The 15,650-nt window shown below is 41.8% G+C and overlaps 1 protein-coding gene across 1 annotated transcript in view; it reads left to right on the top strand.

Moving 5' to 3' along the window:
* SPAG1 (sperm associated antigen 1) overlaps window positions 1–15,650 on the top strand; it is an 84,344-nt gene that overhangs the window by 49,150 nt on the left and 19,544 nt on the right. The window contains exons 11-13 of the mRNA XM_055546523.1: window positions 8,273–8,665; window positions 8,978–9,077; window positions 15,208–15,360. Coding sequence (XP_055402498.1) covers window positions 8,273–8,665; window positions 8,978–9,077; window positions 15,208–15,360 — 646 coding nt within the window. The remainder of the gene's footprint in view (window positions 1–8,272; window positions 8,666–8,977; window positions 9,078–15,207; window positions 15,361–15,650) is intronic.

Below are 15,650 nucleotides of genomic sequence, written 5' to 3'. Positions count from 1 at the left end.
GATGGCACCCTACTCCAGTACTCTTGCCTGGAGAATCCCATGGACGGAGGAGCCTGGTGGACTGCAGTCCAAGGGGTCACAAAGAATCAGACACGACTGAGCGACTTCACTTTCACTTTTCACTTTCATGCATTGGAGGAGGAAATGGAGAATCCCAGGGACAGGGGAGCCTGGTGGGCTGCCGTCTATGGGGCCGCACAGAGTCGGACACAACTGAAGCAAATTAGCAGCAGTAGCAGCAGCAAACTTAAGAGTAGAATACTGGTTTATATGGAAACTGTATGTTTACCTTCTAAAGGAACTGCAAGACTGTTTTCCAAAGTGGCTACACCATTTTATATTCTCACTGCTGCTACTGCTGCTAAGTCACTTCAGTTGTGTCCGACTCTGTGCAACCCCATAGATGGCAGCCCACCAGGCTTCCCCATCCCTGGGATTCTCCAGGCAAGAACACTGGAGTGGGTTGCCATTTCCTTCTCCAATGCATGAAGGTGAAAAGTGAAAGTGAAGTCTCTCAGTCGTGTCTGACTCTTAGCGACCCTATGGAGACCCCTACTAGGCTCCTCCATCCATGGGATTTTCCAGGCAAGAGAACTGGAGTGCAGTATATAAAGATTCCAATTCCTCCACATTCTTTCAAACACTTGTTATAGTTCACCACTTTCAGTATAACCATCCCAAGGGGTGTAAAGTGTTAATTCCTTATGGTTTTGATTTGGATTTCCCTCAAAAAAGCTAAGATCATGACATCATCCCATCACTTCATGGCAAATAGATGGGGAAAAAGTGGAAACAGTGACAGATACTATTTTGGGGGGGGGGGCTCCAGAATCACTGTGGACAGTGACTGCAGCCATGAAATTAAAAGACACCTGCTCCTTGGAAGAAAAGTTATGACAAACCTAGACAGAGTATTAAAAAGCAGAGATATCACTTTGCTGACCATGGTCTGTATACTTAAAGCCACGGTTTTTCCAGTAGTCATGTACAGATGTGAGAGTTGGACCATAAAGAAGGCTAAGCGCCAAAGAATTGATGCTTTCCAACTGTGGTGCTGGAGAAAACTTTTGACATGGACATGCTCTTGGACAGCGTGGAGATCAAACCAGTCAATTCAAAAGAAAATCAACCCTGAATATTCATTGCAAAGACTGATGCTGAAGCTGAAGCTCCAATACTTTGGCCACCTGATGGGAAGAGCCAACTCATTGGAAAAGACCTTGATGCTGGAAAAGATTGAGGGCAGGAGGAGAAGGAGGCGACAGAGGATGAGATGGTCGGATGGCATCACTGACTCAGTGGACATGAGTTTGAGCAAACTCTAGGAGATAGTGAAAGACAGGGAAGCCTGGCATGCTGTGGTCCAAGGAGCCAAAAAGAGTTGGACATGACTTAGCAACTGAATAACAACAACATTGACTTATTATGTTGATCATTTTCCTTGTGTTTATTAGCCATTTGTGTGTCTTCTTTGGAGAAATGTTTATTCGAGTCATTTGCCCATTTTGAAGGTTGTATTGTTATTGTTTCACTTTAAGTGTTATTTATATATTCTGAATACTAGACCCTTATCAGATACTTGATTAGCATATTTCTTCCATTCCACAGGTTTTTAAACTTTCTTGATAATATCAGTTGAGGCACAAAAGTTTGGTGTCGTATACAAAAATCAACTGTTAAATCCAAGGTCATGTAGATTTACTCCTATGTTTTCTTCTAAGAGTTCTAGGGTTTTACCTCTTATTTTTAGGTCATTGACTTATTTTGATTAATTCATATAAGAAGGAGTCCAACTTAGCTTTGGTTTTTTGGGTTTTTTGTTATTGTTTGACATGTAGAAATCTAGTTATCCTAACATCATTTGTTAAAAAAACAAAACTATTCTTTCCTTATTGAATGGACTTGGCATCTTTGTCAGAAGTTAGTTGGCCATACCCACACACTTATGGTCAATTAATCTACAACAAAGCAAGCAAGAATATATAATGGAGAAAAAACAGTCTCTCCAATAAGTGGTACTGGGAAGACTAAACAGTTCCAAGTAAAAGAATGAAATTAGAACATTTTCTACCACCATATACACAAGTAAACTCAAAATGGATTAAAGACCTAAATCTAGGACCAGAAACCATAAAACTCCTGAAGAAAACTTAGGACAAACATTCTTTGACATAAGTTGTATTTGGGGGGGGGAGGGGGATCTGTCTCCTAAGTCAAAGGAAACAAAGGCAAAAATAAACAGATGAGACCTAATTGAACTAAAAAGTACAGCAAAGGAAATCACCAGCAAAACAAAAAGACAATCTACTGAATGGGAGAATATATTTGCAAATGATATGATCAATAGAGATTAATATCCCACATATATAAACAGTGCTAACTTGCTCTGTCAAAACAAACCACTCAATTAGAAAATGGGCAGAACATCTGAATAGACATTTTTCCAAAGAAGATATATAAATAGCCAACAGGCACAGGAAAAGATGCTCAACATCATTAATCATCAGAGAAATACAAATCAAAACCACAGTGAGATATCACCTCACATCTGTCAGAGTGGCTAACATCAAAAAGACCACAAATAACAAATGTTGGCAAGGATGTGGAGAAACTGTAACCCTTGTGCACTGTTGGTGGGAACAGATTGGTGCACGAAGCATGGCAGTTTCTCAATGAACTAAAGTAGAACTACCATATGATCCAGCAGCTCTAATCCAGGGTATATATTCAAATAAAACAAAAGCACTAATTCGAAAAGATGCATGCACCCCAATGTTCATAGCAGCATTATTTACAATAGCCAAGATATGCCAGCAGCCTGTGTCCATCGGCAGATGAATGGCTACAGAAAATATGATATTCACACACACACTGGAATACTACTCCATCTTAAAAAAGAGTGAAATTTTGTCATTTGCAGCATCATGTGGATGAAGGGGATTATGCTTAGTGAAATAAGTCAGAGAAAGACAAATACTGTATGATAAAACTTATATGTGGAATCTAAAAAATAAAATAAGCTAGTGGATACAACAAAAAAGAAAGAGACAGAGAACAAACTAGTGGTTACCAGAGGGGAAAGGGAGGGGGAGGGGCATGCTAGGGGGGTCAAATTAAGTGGTACAGACTATTATGTATAAAACAAATAAGATACAAGGATTTATTATACAGCACAGGGAATATAGTCAATGTTTTATAGTAACTATAGAGTCTAACCTTTAAAAACTGCGAATCACTATTTTGTATACCTAAAACTTATGTAATACTGTAAATCAACTATACCACACACACAAAAAAACAACAACAAAAAACCCCACCTGATTGATGGACTGACTGATGTGGTCCAAAGCTGTGGTTTTCAGAGGTTTCATTGTACTATCACATTGATTTCCATTTGATAAAAATTAAAACATATGTTACCCTAAAAAAAATCACTTGGCCATAGATACGTGAGCTTATTTCTGAGCTCTCTATTTCATTGATCTACATGTCTATCGTTATATCAGTATCATACTGTTTTGATTACTGTAGCTTTCCATAAGTTTTTAAATCTGAAGTGTAAGTCGTTTGATTCTGTTCTTTTTCAAGATTGTTTTGGCTATTCTAGGCCTCTTGAAATTCCATACAAAGTGAAGGATCAGCTTTTCCATTTGTGCCAAAAAAGTTATGGATTTTTGATAGGGATTATGTTGAATCTGTAGACTGCTTTGTATAGTATTGATATTTTAACAAAAGACAGTCTTCCTATCCATGATGAAGAGATATTTTTCCATTTAATGTCTTTCAGCAATATTTATCCCACAAGTCCCATTGCCTTGGTTAAAATTGCCTTAATATTTTACTTCTTTGAATACTATTGTAAATGGAATTGTTTTTGTAATTTCTTTTCAGAAGTTTTCATTGCTAGTTTATAAAAATCACAGATTTTTATATGTTGATCCAAGAAGAGATAAGAAAGCCTTCTTAAGTGAACAAGGCAAAGAAATAGAGGAAAACAGTAGAATGGGAAAGACTAGAGACCTCTTCAAGAAAATTAGAGATACCAAGGGAACATTTCTTGCAAAGATGGGCACAAAAAAGGACAGAAACAGTATGGACCTAACAGAAGCAGAGAATATTAAGAAGAGGTGGCAAGAATACACAGAAGAACTGTACAAAAAAAGATTCTAATGACCTGGACAACCACGATGGTGTGATCACACACCCAGAGCCAGACATCCTGGAGTGTGAAGTCAAGTGGGCCTTAGGAAGCATTATTATGAATAAAGCTAGTGGAGGTGACAGAATTCCAGTTGAGCTTTTTCAAATCCTAAAAGATGATGCTGTGAAAGTGCGGCACTCAAGTGCTAGCAAGTTTGGAAAACTCAGCAGTGGCAACAGGATTGGAAAAGGTCAGATTTCATTCCAATCCCAAAGAAAGGCAATGCCAAAGAATGTTGAAATTACTGTACAGTTGCGCTCATTTCACATACTAGCAATATTATGCTCAAAATCCTTCAAGCTTGGCATTAGTAGTATGCGAACCAAGAATTTCCAGATGTTCAAGCTGGATTTAGAAAAGGCAGAGGAACCAGAGATCAAATTGCCAAGATCCGTTGGATCATTGAAAAAGTAAGGAAATTCCAAAATATCTACTTCTGCTTCATTGACTATGCGAAAGCCTTTGACTATGTGGATCACAACAAAATGTAGAAAATTCTGAAAAAGATGGGAATACCTGTCTCCTGAGAAACTTGTATACAGGTCAAGAAGCAATAGTTCGAACTGGACATGGAACAACGGATTTGTTTCAGAATTGGGAAAGGAGTACTACAAGGCTGTATATTGTCACCCTACTTATGTAATTTATATGCCGAGTACATCATGCAAAATGCTGGGCTGGATGAAGCTCAAGGTGGAATCAAGACTGCCTGGAGAAATAATAATAACCTCAGATATGCAGATGACACCACCCTTACGGCAGAAAGTGAAGAGCCTCTTGATGAAGGTGAGAGAGGAGAGTGAAAAAGCTGGCTTGAAACTCAGCATTCAAAAAACGATTCCGGTTCATTTCAGAAAACGATCAGAAAACTCAACATTCAGAAAACTCCAGGGGATAGAGGACAGGGAAGCCTGGTGTGCTGTAGCCCATGGGGTGAAAAAGAGTCAAACACTACTGAGCAACTGAACAACAACTTGTACCCTGAAATTGCTGAATTTTCTTATTAACTCTGGTGGTTTGTGTGTGTGCGTGTATTATGTAAATATATAATCCTAAAGAATCTATCTGAAGATAATCATGTTATCTTTGAATAGAGATAGTTTTACTTTTTCCTTTCCAGTATGGATGTCTTTTCTTTCTTTTTCTTGTCTCAACTGACCAGGTTACAACTTCCAGTATAATGTTGAGTAGCTACAGTGAAAACTATCTTCAGGGGAAAGCTTTTAGGGTTTCACTACTGAATATGATCTTAGCTGTGAGTTTTTCATAAATGTACTTAATATACTTAATCATGTTGGAAGTTTTACTTCTTCATTTTTTGAGTTTTTTTTTTTTTTAAATCATGAAAGACTATTGGATTTTGTCAAGTTCCTTTTCAGTGTCAGCTATGGTTATATGGTTTTTCCCCCATGTTCTATTAATGGCAGGTATTGAATAGATTGATTTTTCTACTGTTGAAATACTCTTCCATTCCTGAGATAAATCCCATTGGTCAAGATGTATAATGCTTTTAATATGCTATTGGATTCAGTTTGTTAGTATTTCATTAAGAATTTTTGTATCTACCAGCTACCCTAAACCACCACACCACCCGAGGCTACTGAAGTCTTTGTGGTTTTTAGATCTGATGGTTTCCTTCAGTCTTTATGCAGTGAGAACTGTTGGTCATTCCTTCCTTTGACAGTTGTTAATCATTGACTCCCTTGTCCCTGAAATGCTCTTTCCTCTTGGTTTCTGAAGCAGTACACCTTCCCGGTTTTTTCCTCTCGTTTCTAGGTGGTACTCCACTTTCACTGGCAATTCTGATCATCTTTTTAAGTGTTTTATTTCTCAGGAATCCTTTGGAAGATCTCAGTGACTCCCTCCACACCCAGCAAACTTCAATGATTGTTTTTATGCTCGAAATTCCCAAGTCAGTGTCTTCCAGATAAGGCCTCCTCTGATCTATATTTGGAGCCATCTTCTGAACGACTCCTCTGGAATGCCTTCCAGGGAGCTAAATAGCCCCCAGGTCTCACAGGTCTTTCCGTGTTTGGGCCTCTGCTTACCTGTGCAGGAAAATTTCAGGGGCATTTCAATCTTAAGGAAAGAGGTACAGCATTCATTTCATTTCCTCTGGATCCTGAATCCCAGTTATGTTGGTTTCCAGATCTTCATGCTTGAGCGAATTCCTTAGTCTTTTCCTTGTGTCTCTCTTTCTTCATTTGTAATGTGGGGATAATACTTGGTATGAAGATTAATGATAATGAGGAATGATTATGTAAGTAAAGGTCCTGACTCATAGTAAGTTTTAAATAAATAGCAGCTATTTAGTAACAGTATTGGTCAGACATGATGACACACAAGGGAACCGAAAACAATACTAGCTGCTCATCATTTCTGCTGACACTGATTTATGCTTCCGTCCATTTTTATTCTGGGTGGAACCTGAGCAGCAAATACCAGATGAAGAGTAATAGAGCCTTGCTGTAATAATTCTACTGGGTTCAATCTAGGGGTTTATCACTATTACAAGATCATCTTTTGTTTTAATAATTAAGCCTCTTTTGGTTAGTGATCCAAAATTGAATGTCATTCTGCTGTATAGAAAACTCTATTAATTAGTGTGCTTTTTATACACTCATTTTGCCTTTTCATAGTGTTCATGGGGTTCTCAAGGCAAGAATACTGAAGTGGTGTGCCATTCCCTTCTCCAGTGGACCACATTCTGTCAGCCCTCTCCACCATGACCCGTCCGTCCTGGGTGGCCCCACACGGCATGGCTTAGTTTCATTGAGTTAGACAGGCTGTGGTCCATGTGATCAGATTGGTTAGCTTTCTGTGATTATGGTTTCAGTGTGTCTGCCCTCTGATGCCCTCTCACAAGGCAAAATGATAGGATACTGAAAGAGGAACCCCCCAGGTTGGTAGGTGCCCAATATGCTATGAGACGGCTGGATGGCATCACCAACTCCATGGACATGAGTTTGAGTAGACTCCGGGAGTTGGTGATGGACAGGGAGGCCTGGCGTGCTGCGATTCATGGGGTGGCAAAGAGTCGGACACAACTGAGCAAATGAACTGAACTGAACTGATAAACTCATTGCTTGCCTTAAGGTGACCATCATCTATCCACTGATTTTCATTTATGTACTTGTGGCTTTCTATTTCATCTGTGCTTCAGATTCTGGCTTTAACATTCATGAAACAGAATGGGAAATACATTCATTAAAAATTAGATGAGAATTTATTACAAGAGAAAGTTGGGAAGTCTCTACAGTTAGTGCTTTGAAATGATGAATTGCTTTGTTTTAACTATTTAGACACCCATCAATGAAATATTTATATTATTTTCATAGTTAAAAATCAGTTCAATAATCAATTATTAAAGCTCTGATGAATACTTGAAATCTTTCAATCAAGATCAGATGAATTTTTAACTTGGAGTAAGGTATTGTAATGGAAATTTTACTGACTTTTTAAGGTTCACTTTAAAAACTAGGTGCCTGTTTTATGTGAGTTCTTTGCTAAAATCATTTTTAAATGCCTTAAAAATCACTTGGACTTGATAATTTGAAAAAATTGATAATTTTTTGATTATTTGAAATAGATAATTTGAAAAAATTATCTTCTCCCAGTTCTTTAACAGAAGGAAAGGGTACCCTAACTTGGGAGTGCAGTTGTATTCAAGTCTTAGTAACTTCATTCATTCATTTGTAAATTGTTAAGCGGAAGAAAAGTACAAATTTTGTAAGGTCTACCTCGACACGTACGCTGTGATGAAGGGAATGATGTTTGAAATGCCGGTTTTCACATCCCAAGCTCTTCGGCGTTCGCAGAGTTAAATCCGGGCTTGACTTGAGTCCTCAGCCCGGGAAACCCCCGGGGTCCACAGGAGCGCTGCCTCTCGCGCTCAACCCTCGGGGCTGACCGGCCCCCAGCGGCGCCGGAACTGCCCGGCTCCCGGCGAGGGGCGGGCCGGCTCCTCCCGGCTTCGCCCGGGACCCCGCCCCCGCGCCGGCACTGCCGCGGCCTCGGCGGTAGCTGCTCCGGATGATGCAAACAGTCACTTCCCGCATCCACTCCCCACAGAGGCCGCGGAGCCGGCGGGAGCCGGGAGCGCCGCCGAGCCGCGCGCCATGGGCAACATCCAGAAGAAGCTGACGCGCAGGAGCGAGGGCGGCAAGCGGCCGGAGAGGGGTGCGCCGCGGCGGGGCCGGGCGCCAGGGGCCGGCGCGGACAAGCGGGACCGACTGCGGGCCCCGGCCCCGGCGGGCGGCGCCAACGGGCAGCCGGGCGGCGGGCGGGGCGCCGGGGAGCCCGCGGCCGGCGCGTCCCCGGGACCCGACGCGCCCCCGCCGGTGCCCGCCGCCCCGATGGGTCCCGCCGTCCTGAAGAGCCAGGGCAACGAGCTCTTTCAAAATGGGCAGTTCTCCGAGGCGGCGCTCAAGTACTCGGCGGCGATCGCGCAGCTGGAGCCCGCAGGTGAGTGAGCTGCGCCCGGCGGTCTCCCTGGCCCCTTGCGAATGACAGGCGCCCGCTGCGTCCGTTCCCTTCCCGGGAACCGAGGGCAGGGCGGATGCGGCCGAACCTCGGGGCGCGCCGCGTGTGCCCGGGGCGGGGCGCGTGGGCAGCTGCCGGTCACGGGCTTGGCCTCCGGCCAGCGCGGACACGGGCAGCTGCTCGCAGCCGCGTTAGCCGCGGGTGCAGGACCGCGGTGCCGCCGGAGACCTCAGTTTTCTGCTGAACTGTGATTCGCCAATGGATTGTAACCATTTAATTAAATGTGATTTTTAGGAAGTGGAAGTGCAGCCGATCTAAGTATCTTATATTCAAATAGAGCAGCATGTTACCTCAAAGACGGAAACTGCAGTGGCTGTATTCAGGATTGTAACAGGTAAACTGCCCGTTTTTCAGCTTTGTCAACAGATTATCATTTCAGTGGGATGAATGCAGTATTTAATACCCTTCTAACATTTCTGCGTAAATCTGATTTTTTAAGACATTGAAGGTGCGTTAATTGGTTAACACATAAAGCTCATACATCCTTGTACATATATGAAGACAATTGTAGAAGATGTTTGTGCAAACTTCTTTCATTTCTTAGCTACCACCTTAATCATACTCTTTCCACATCGATCCCAGAGTTTTGGAGAAGCCTTCTGACTGGTGTCTCTGCCTCCTCCAATCCACCGTGGCATCAGGATGACTTTTCCTGAAGCATTATTTTGTGCAGACTGTTTCAGCCTGTGTTCAGTTGCCCAGTATGCTGTTGCAGATCATTATAATCTTTGCTTCCCTGGTGGCTCAGGTGGTGAAGAATCTGCCAGCAATGCAGGAGACCCGGGTTGGATCCCTGAGTCGGGAAGATCCCCTGGAGAAGGGAAAGCCACCCACTCCAGAATTCTTGCCTGAAGAATTCCAGGGACAGAATATACTGGCAGGCTACAGTCCATGGGTTCGCAAAGAGTCAGACACTACTGAGTGACTAACACTTTGTCACGACACTGCACCCCTCGCCCCTCCCCCTCCCCCCAACAAGCTTTCTGCTGTCCCTTGGTCTGTATGTGTAATGCCCTCTGCAAACTTTGCTTCAGGAATCTTTCCTCAGCTCCCCGCTCCTCTCCACTTTCCTTGTCACCTCAGACTTCATGGTCTTCTGCATGGCTGGAACACTTGACTGTCACTCGCACACCTGTAGGCACTTATGTCACCCTCTGCAGAGGAATTTAAACTCTCTGAGGTCAGGAATTGCGTGTGCATCCCTCACGCACAGTAGTCACCCATGGTACTCAACAAGTTACATACTGAGATGGATGAATATATTTACATAAATAAAAAGTATCTTTTTAAATTTTTTTAACCATTAAATATTAAGCCTGCTTGAGGAGCCCTTTGGAAAGAAGTTACTATTTATTGTTGTTCGGTCACTAAGTCATGTCCGACTCCTTGAGACCCCATGAACTGCAGCACTCCAGGCTTTCCTGTCCTTCACTATCTCCCAGAGTCTGCTCAAACTCATGTCCATTGAGTCGATGATGTCATCCAGTCATTTCATCTTCTGTTGCCCCCTTCTCCTCTTGCCCTCAGTCTTTCCCAGCATCAGGATCTTTTCCAGGAGTTGGCTCTTTGCATCAGGTGGCTAAAGTATTAGAGCTTCAGCATCAGTCCTTCCAGTGAATATCCAGGGTTGATTTCCTTTAGGATTGACTGGTTTGATGTCTGTACTGTCCAAGGGCCTCTCAAGAGCCTTCTCTAGCACCACAGTTTGAAAGCATCAATTCTTCAGCACTCAGCCTTCTCTATGGTCCAGCTGTCACATCCGTACATGACTACTGGAAAAACCATAGCTTTGACTATATGGACCTCTGTGGGCAAAGTGATGTCCCTGCTTTTTAATACGTTGTCTAGGTTTGTCATAGTGTTTCTTCCAAGGAGCAAGCATCTTTTAGTTTCATGGCAACAGTCACTATCCGCAGTGATTTTGGAGCCCAAGAAAATGAAATCTGTCACTGTTCCCATTTTTTCTCCATCTGTTTGCCATGAAGTGATGGAGCCAGATGCCATGATCTTACTTTTTTTGAATGTTGAGTTTTAAGCCAGCTTTTTCACTCTCTTCTTCCACCTTCGTCAAAAAGCTCTTTAGTTCCTCTTCGCTTTCTGCCATCAATGTGTTACTGTTAGTGCATCTAAAAAATAAGAAGCTGCATGTACTGGTGTAACCTTCACAGTCTTGATTTACCACCGTTGTGTGGTATAATTATTAGTATTACTCCCTTTCACTCTTAGAAGCCCTAGTTTGGACAGTGGCATACATGGACACCTTGATTATAAGGTGAACAATTTTTTTTTTCATTGACAGTATCAGTTTACATATGTGGGTAAAAACTTGCTGGTATCTATGCCTGCAGTTTAAAAAGAAAACCGTGAGCTGCTTGTATTTTTTGCCAATTTTACATATTCAAATTTAAAATAAATAATATTTATATTCACTTTGGTCTGTCTCGACATCATCAACGGTTGTGCTAGCTCACAACGTGTTCAGGATTTGGGGAGTTGGTTGAAGTCAAGTTGGTAGTTGAAATCTGACATGATTGGAGTACTACTAATACTATAAAAATTGGCAAATGCCATAAATCTGGGTCTTTTTCTCAGGAGAGCCAGCTGTCAAACGTTTGCCACTGCCCATAACTAACAACAAGACCAAGTAGATTTGCATAGTATCAGGCACCTTGTGATTTGCAGTTGAGAACCTTTCAGTTCAAGTGTCTGTTGCCTAAATACATTACCCTTCAGACACATCTCAGGTCTTCCTTCAGTGAGTTCAGTACTCGGGTTAAAAAACAGTGGACTTACTTTCTCCTTAAGTGAGATGGTGTAAGTGAGACATGGTGTAAGACATTTTCTTGCTAAAATGTGTTGTGTTTCAGTGGAGACCCAGGAGGAAGTCACAGAGGACACTGTTGAGACTGGAGTGGAGTTTTATGTTGAAGGAGGGCAGGAGGATTGCCTGCCGGGGAGGGAGGAGGCAGAGGGGAAATGGGTGGTGGTTTAGGTGAGGGGTCCTTAGTGAAGGGCTGTGTTTTCGGCCAAGGAATCTGGCTCTGCTGGTCAGTATCGACCTTTCTAGAAAACGACCTACTTAGATGTTTCCTTTGATACCTGATATATGAGTCTCAGCATAAAGTGATTCGGTGATTGGGGTGATTTTACTCAAAAGCAATGATTCTCAAACTCATTTTAATGCCAGGGAAACCATGATTTGACTCGGGGGACATGTTGAAGTATGGCTGTATTGAAAACCAGTTATTAGCAGGAATATGACTCTTTTCTCTTCACCTCAAAAGGTTTCATACCTTTTAGAGAAAGCCTGTGTTTTAGTTTTTCAGTTAATTATCTTTGCTCCTTGGAGAGTTGTTTGCACAGACTTTTATTACAAGTGGTAGCAGGTTTCAAACAGTGAAAAAGAAAAATTCCCTGGGGGCAAAATTTAAAATAAGGGGGAACCTATGAAATAACTTTCATAGATTTACTTGTGAAATAACTTGATGCATTTTTGTGGGGAAAAAGAGAGAGAGAGAGAACACTAGCACATCTTGACTGAACTTAGGCAAACATTAAGCAGATATTGCAAAAGAAGCATTCAGCATAGTTACTAGACATACAGTGATTGTTCCAGAAATGTTAGAGCTCTGAGGATGACAGTGGTGACGTGCCAGCCCCTGTCTGCACCAAGTACACGCGCAGGAAAGCAAACGCAACTCCATCCTTTCAGGTTACAGAGGTTAACATGAATATTTTCCCCTACGATTACTATGTTGTGCCCTATTTTTTCCCTACATGACAAGATTAACTTGTTTTTCAGGAATTAAGCAAATTAAATATCAGTTAATTTGGCTTATTTTTAAAATAATAATTGAAGGGCACTAGAAGTATTTAGTTTGCTCAAATTCACATCCTCTGCTATCCCCTTCTCCTCCTGCCTTCAGTGTTCCCCAACATCAGGGTCTCTTCCAATGAGTCACCTCTTCGCATCTGGTAGCCAAAGTATTGCAGCTTCAGCATCAGTCCTTTCAGTGAATATTCAGGGTTGGTCTCCTTTAGAATTGACTGATTTGATCTCCTTGCAGTCCAAAGGACTCGCAAGAGTCTTCTCCAGCACCACAATTCAAAAGCATCAATTCTTCAGCACTCAGCCTTCTTTATGGTCCAACTTTCATGTTGGTACATGACTACTGGAAAAACCATAAAACAATTCATAATTGTTTATCAGAAGATGTTAAAAAACATCTTCACTGCTCCCAATCTGTCAGAGAACCTTTTTGAGTTATCTAAATACATCAAAACTCTTTCCTGGACTTTTCATGGAGAGTATTTCGACAGACTCAAATGAATGCTGTCTCGTAATTCTGTTTCTGCTCATCTTTGCTTCTTTCTGATGGACTTGAAATTAGAAGGCTCTTTTAGATTCTTAACTGTGTTAACTTGAATAGTTAAGCTCTTGTAAACCCTGATTTAAAAGTTCTCTGTGTGTTTATGAATAGATGTACTTTTCTTTTTTTCCTTTAGTGGAATTCCCATTCATAAGCTCACATTCATTTTCAGGATTGTGGTTAAAAAGAAAAATTTGCATTTACTCAGCTGGGAAGTGCTATAAATTAAATGCATCATCTCATTCAGTTTTAGATTCCACGCCTATCTCAGGTCCATCTTGTGGATAAATAGCTCCTTGGGCATTGGAAGTCTTTGGTAAAATGGGGGTTGTCTTGTGTCTGTGACCTATATTTATAATGAGTGTTCATGTAGTTACTATCTCCTAAGCATTAAACTAAGGTAGATTTAAGACAGGGGTACAGGTGATAGATCCTGATACCCAAAAACCTGTTTTCTAGTGTTTGAGTGTTTTTAATAGACTTTTATTTTTAAAAAAACTTTTACTGGTTACAAGAGTAACACATACCTATTATGGAAAAAAAGAATTTTAAATCCAGTACAATGCAAAAGAAATTGTTAAAATCATCCCCAATCCTAGTACCTAGGCAGAGCAAAAATGATTCTTTTTCAAAGAAATGATGCTAATTAGGTTTAATGACATTTCTGGAACAGAGTGAGTGGTATACAGCTCAGGAGCACTCCCACACGTGCGGTTAAGTATCCGTACAATGAGAAGAATTACCAAGGGCTCTGGGTGGCAGGTGGCTGCGCTTTCTTAATCTGTGGTGCTTTTCTCTGTGCTTGTGGTGGCAAGAGTGTGGGTCCTGAAGGTTCACTTGGGAGGGCTTTGCTGAGCGCCTCCGGTGGCCCTCTGTGATCTAGGTGCTGGGATATAGTAATGATCAAGACCAGCAATGCCCTTGGTCTCCCGTGGCTTAAGTTCAGAAGATCAGGCATGTGGGCAGATTGCTCCCTCATCTGTGACCTGAACATATGAATATTTACCTTCCAGGCCTGTTGTGACATTAGCTGTCATCTGCAGTGACTCACACCTGCAGGTGTTGTCAGGGCTTCCTCCTTCCAGATCAGTGTAGACAGGGATAAACAGATCTACTGGGGAAGAAATCATGCTTTTCCTGAAGCAGGTCAAATGTCTGATACATGGAAACTGCTTGTGCGTAAAGAATCACCAGCAAACCTTTATCCCCACTGTGGACAGTCTGGCGCAGATTCATGTTAGTGGATCAGAGAAGTAGGCTCTTCATGGGATCTCTGCGTGGAATATTAATAAATGTTGGTATCGACCCATAATACTCTTTTACAGTTTCAACTGATTTTGTTAAAACTAAGAGTACAATAGTTTTCACTCAAATACCATCTTTTGATTGTATGCTTTATTTCAGAGTATAGTGAAGTGCATTAAGTTAGTGACGTAGCCTTAAGCAGTTATTTCAAACAAAACCAAGGAACATAACCTTGAAATACATCTCTAGTGATCCTGGAAGTACTTCACAGAATAGAAAGTACACTAGAAAATTCATGACTTACAGAAATCATTGTATACTAACTTCCTCGATTTCATCCCATCTATTTTTGACCGGCAGCAAGTAAATCATAATCAACTGTGTTAAGCTTTAGAAGTCTGATATTCAAAAGGTATTGTAGGTTTTTGTGGTCCTGTGCTAAGTGCCTTAGTAAGTACATAGGTGCAAATAAAATTTTCCCTTGGATCTGTCAGTAACAAGAACCTGGTACAAAGCCTACTCTGAGCTGGTGCCATGCGGGCTCTGTTAGCCCATGGGGTGGGGGGCGACCCTGGGAGGGGGGCTTGGAGGGGTAGGCAGTGCCTGCTGCCTGGGAGCTCAGTCTCACTTGGGGAAGAGCAAGTGCCAAAGGGGACTGGTTTAAAAGAAAGGAAGTAACCACAGATTGATTGCTCCGGGTTTGCCTTTCTGGTATGTTGCCAGGTCCTCAAGGTGAAATATCAGATATGCATGTATGTGAGAGTTCAGTCCTAACAGATATGTCAGGTTAGTATAAGTTAAGGAGTGATCTTCATAACAAATGACATGTAATATTTCTGTCTCCTTTAGGGCCCTGGAACTTCATCCATTCTCTATCAAGCCTCTTCTTCGACGAGCAATGGCCTATGAAACTGTAGAGCAGTATCAGAAAGCTTACGTGGATTATAAAACAGTGTTGCAAATAGACTGTGGAATCCAGATAGCAAATGACAGTATTAACAGGTAACCTAATCGAGGCCGCTGCCCGAGGGCGAGTTGTTTTCTAATGGAATGAGATTTCGTTTCTTCCCCTCCTTTCAGAACCAGGTCAAGGTGTGGACATGTTCTTCCTTATTGGCATTACATGGATGCGTGCCTTTTTTCACCCCTTCCAAACCAAATGGTTCTCACTCTAACTTTCTAACTGTCCTGTGATATGTTTTGAGTTGTCCTCTGACACCTTTATATTTGTTTCCTGGTCCACTTATTACTGTTCAGTGAATATTATATATTAATTTTAAAAACAGCACAGG

Source organism: Bubalus kerabau, chromosome 14 (genome assembly GCF_029407905.1).
Source record: "Bubalus kerabau isolate K-KA32 ecotype Philippines breed swamp buffalo chromosome 14, PCC_UOA_SB_1v2, whole genome shotgun sequence".
NCBI classification, from domain to species: Eukaryota; Metazoa; Chordata; class Mammalia; order Artiodactyla; family Bovidae; genus Bubalus; species Bubalus kerabau.
Note: the sequence above shows the minus strand (reverse complement) of the source record. Positions and strands in the feature narration are given on the sequence as shown.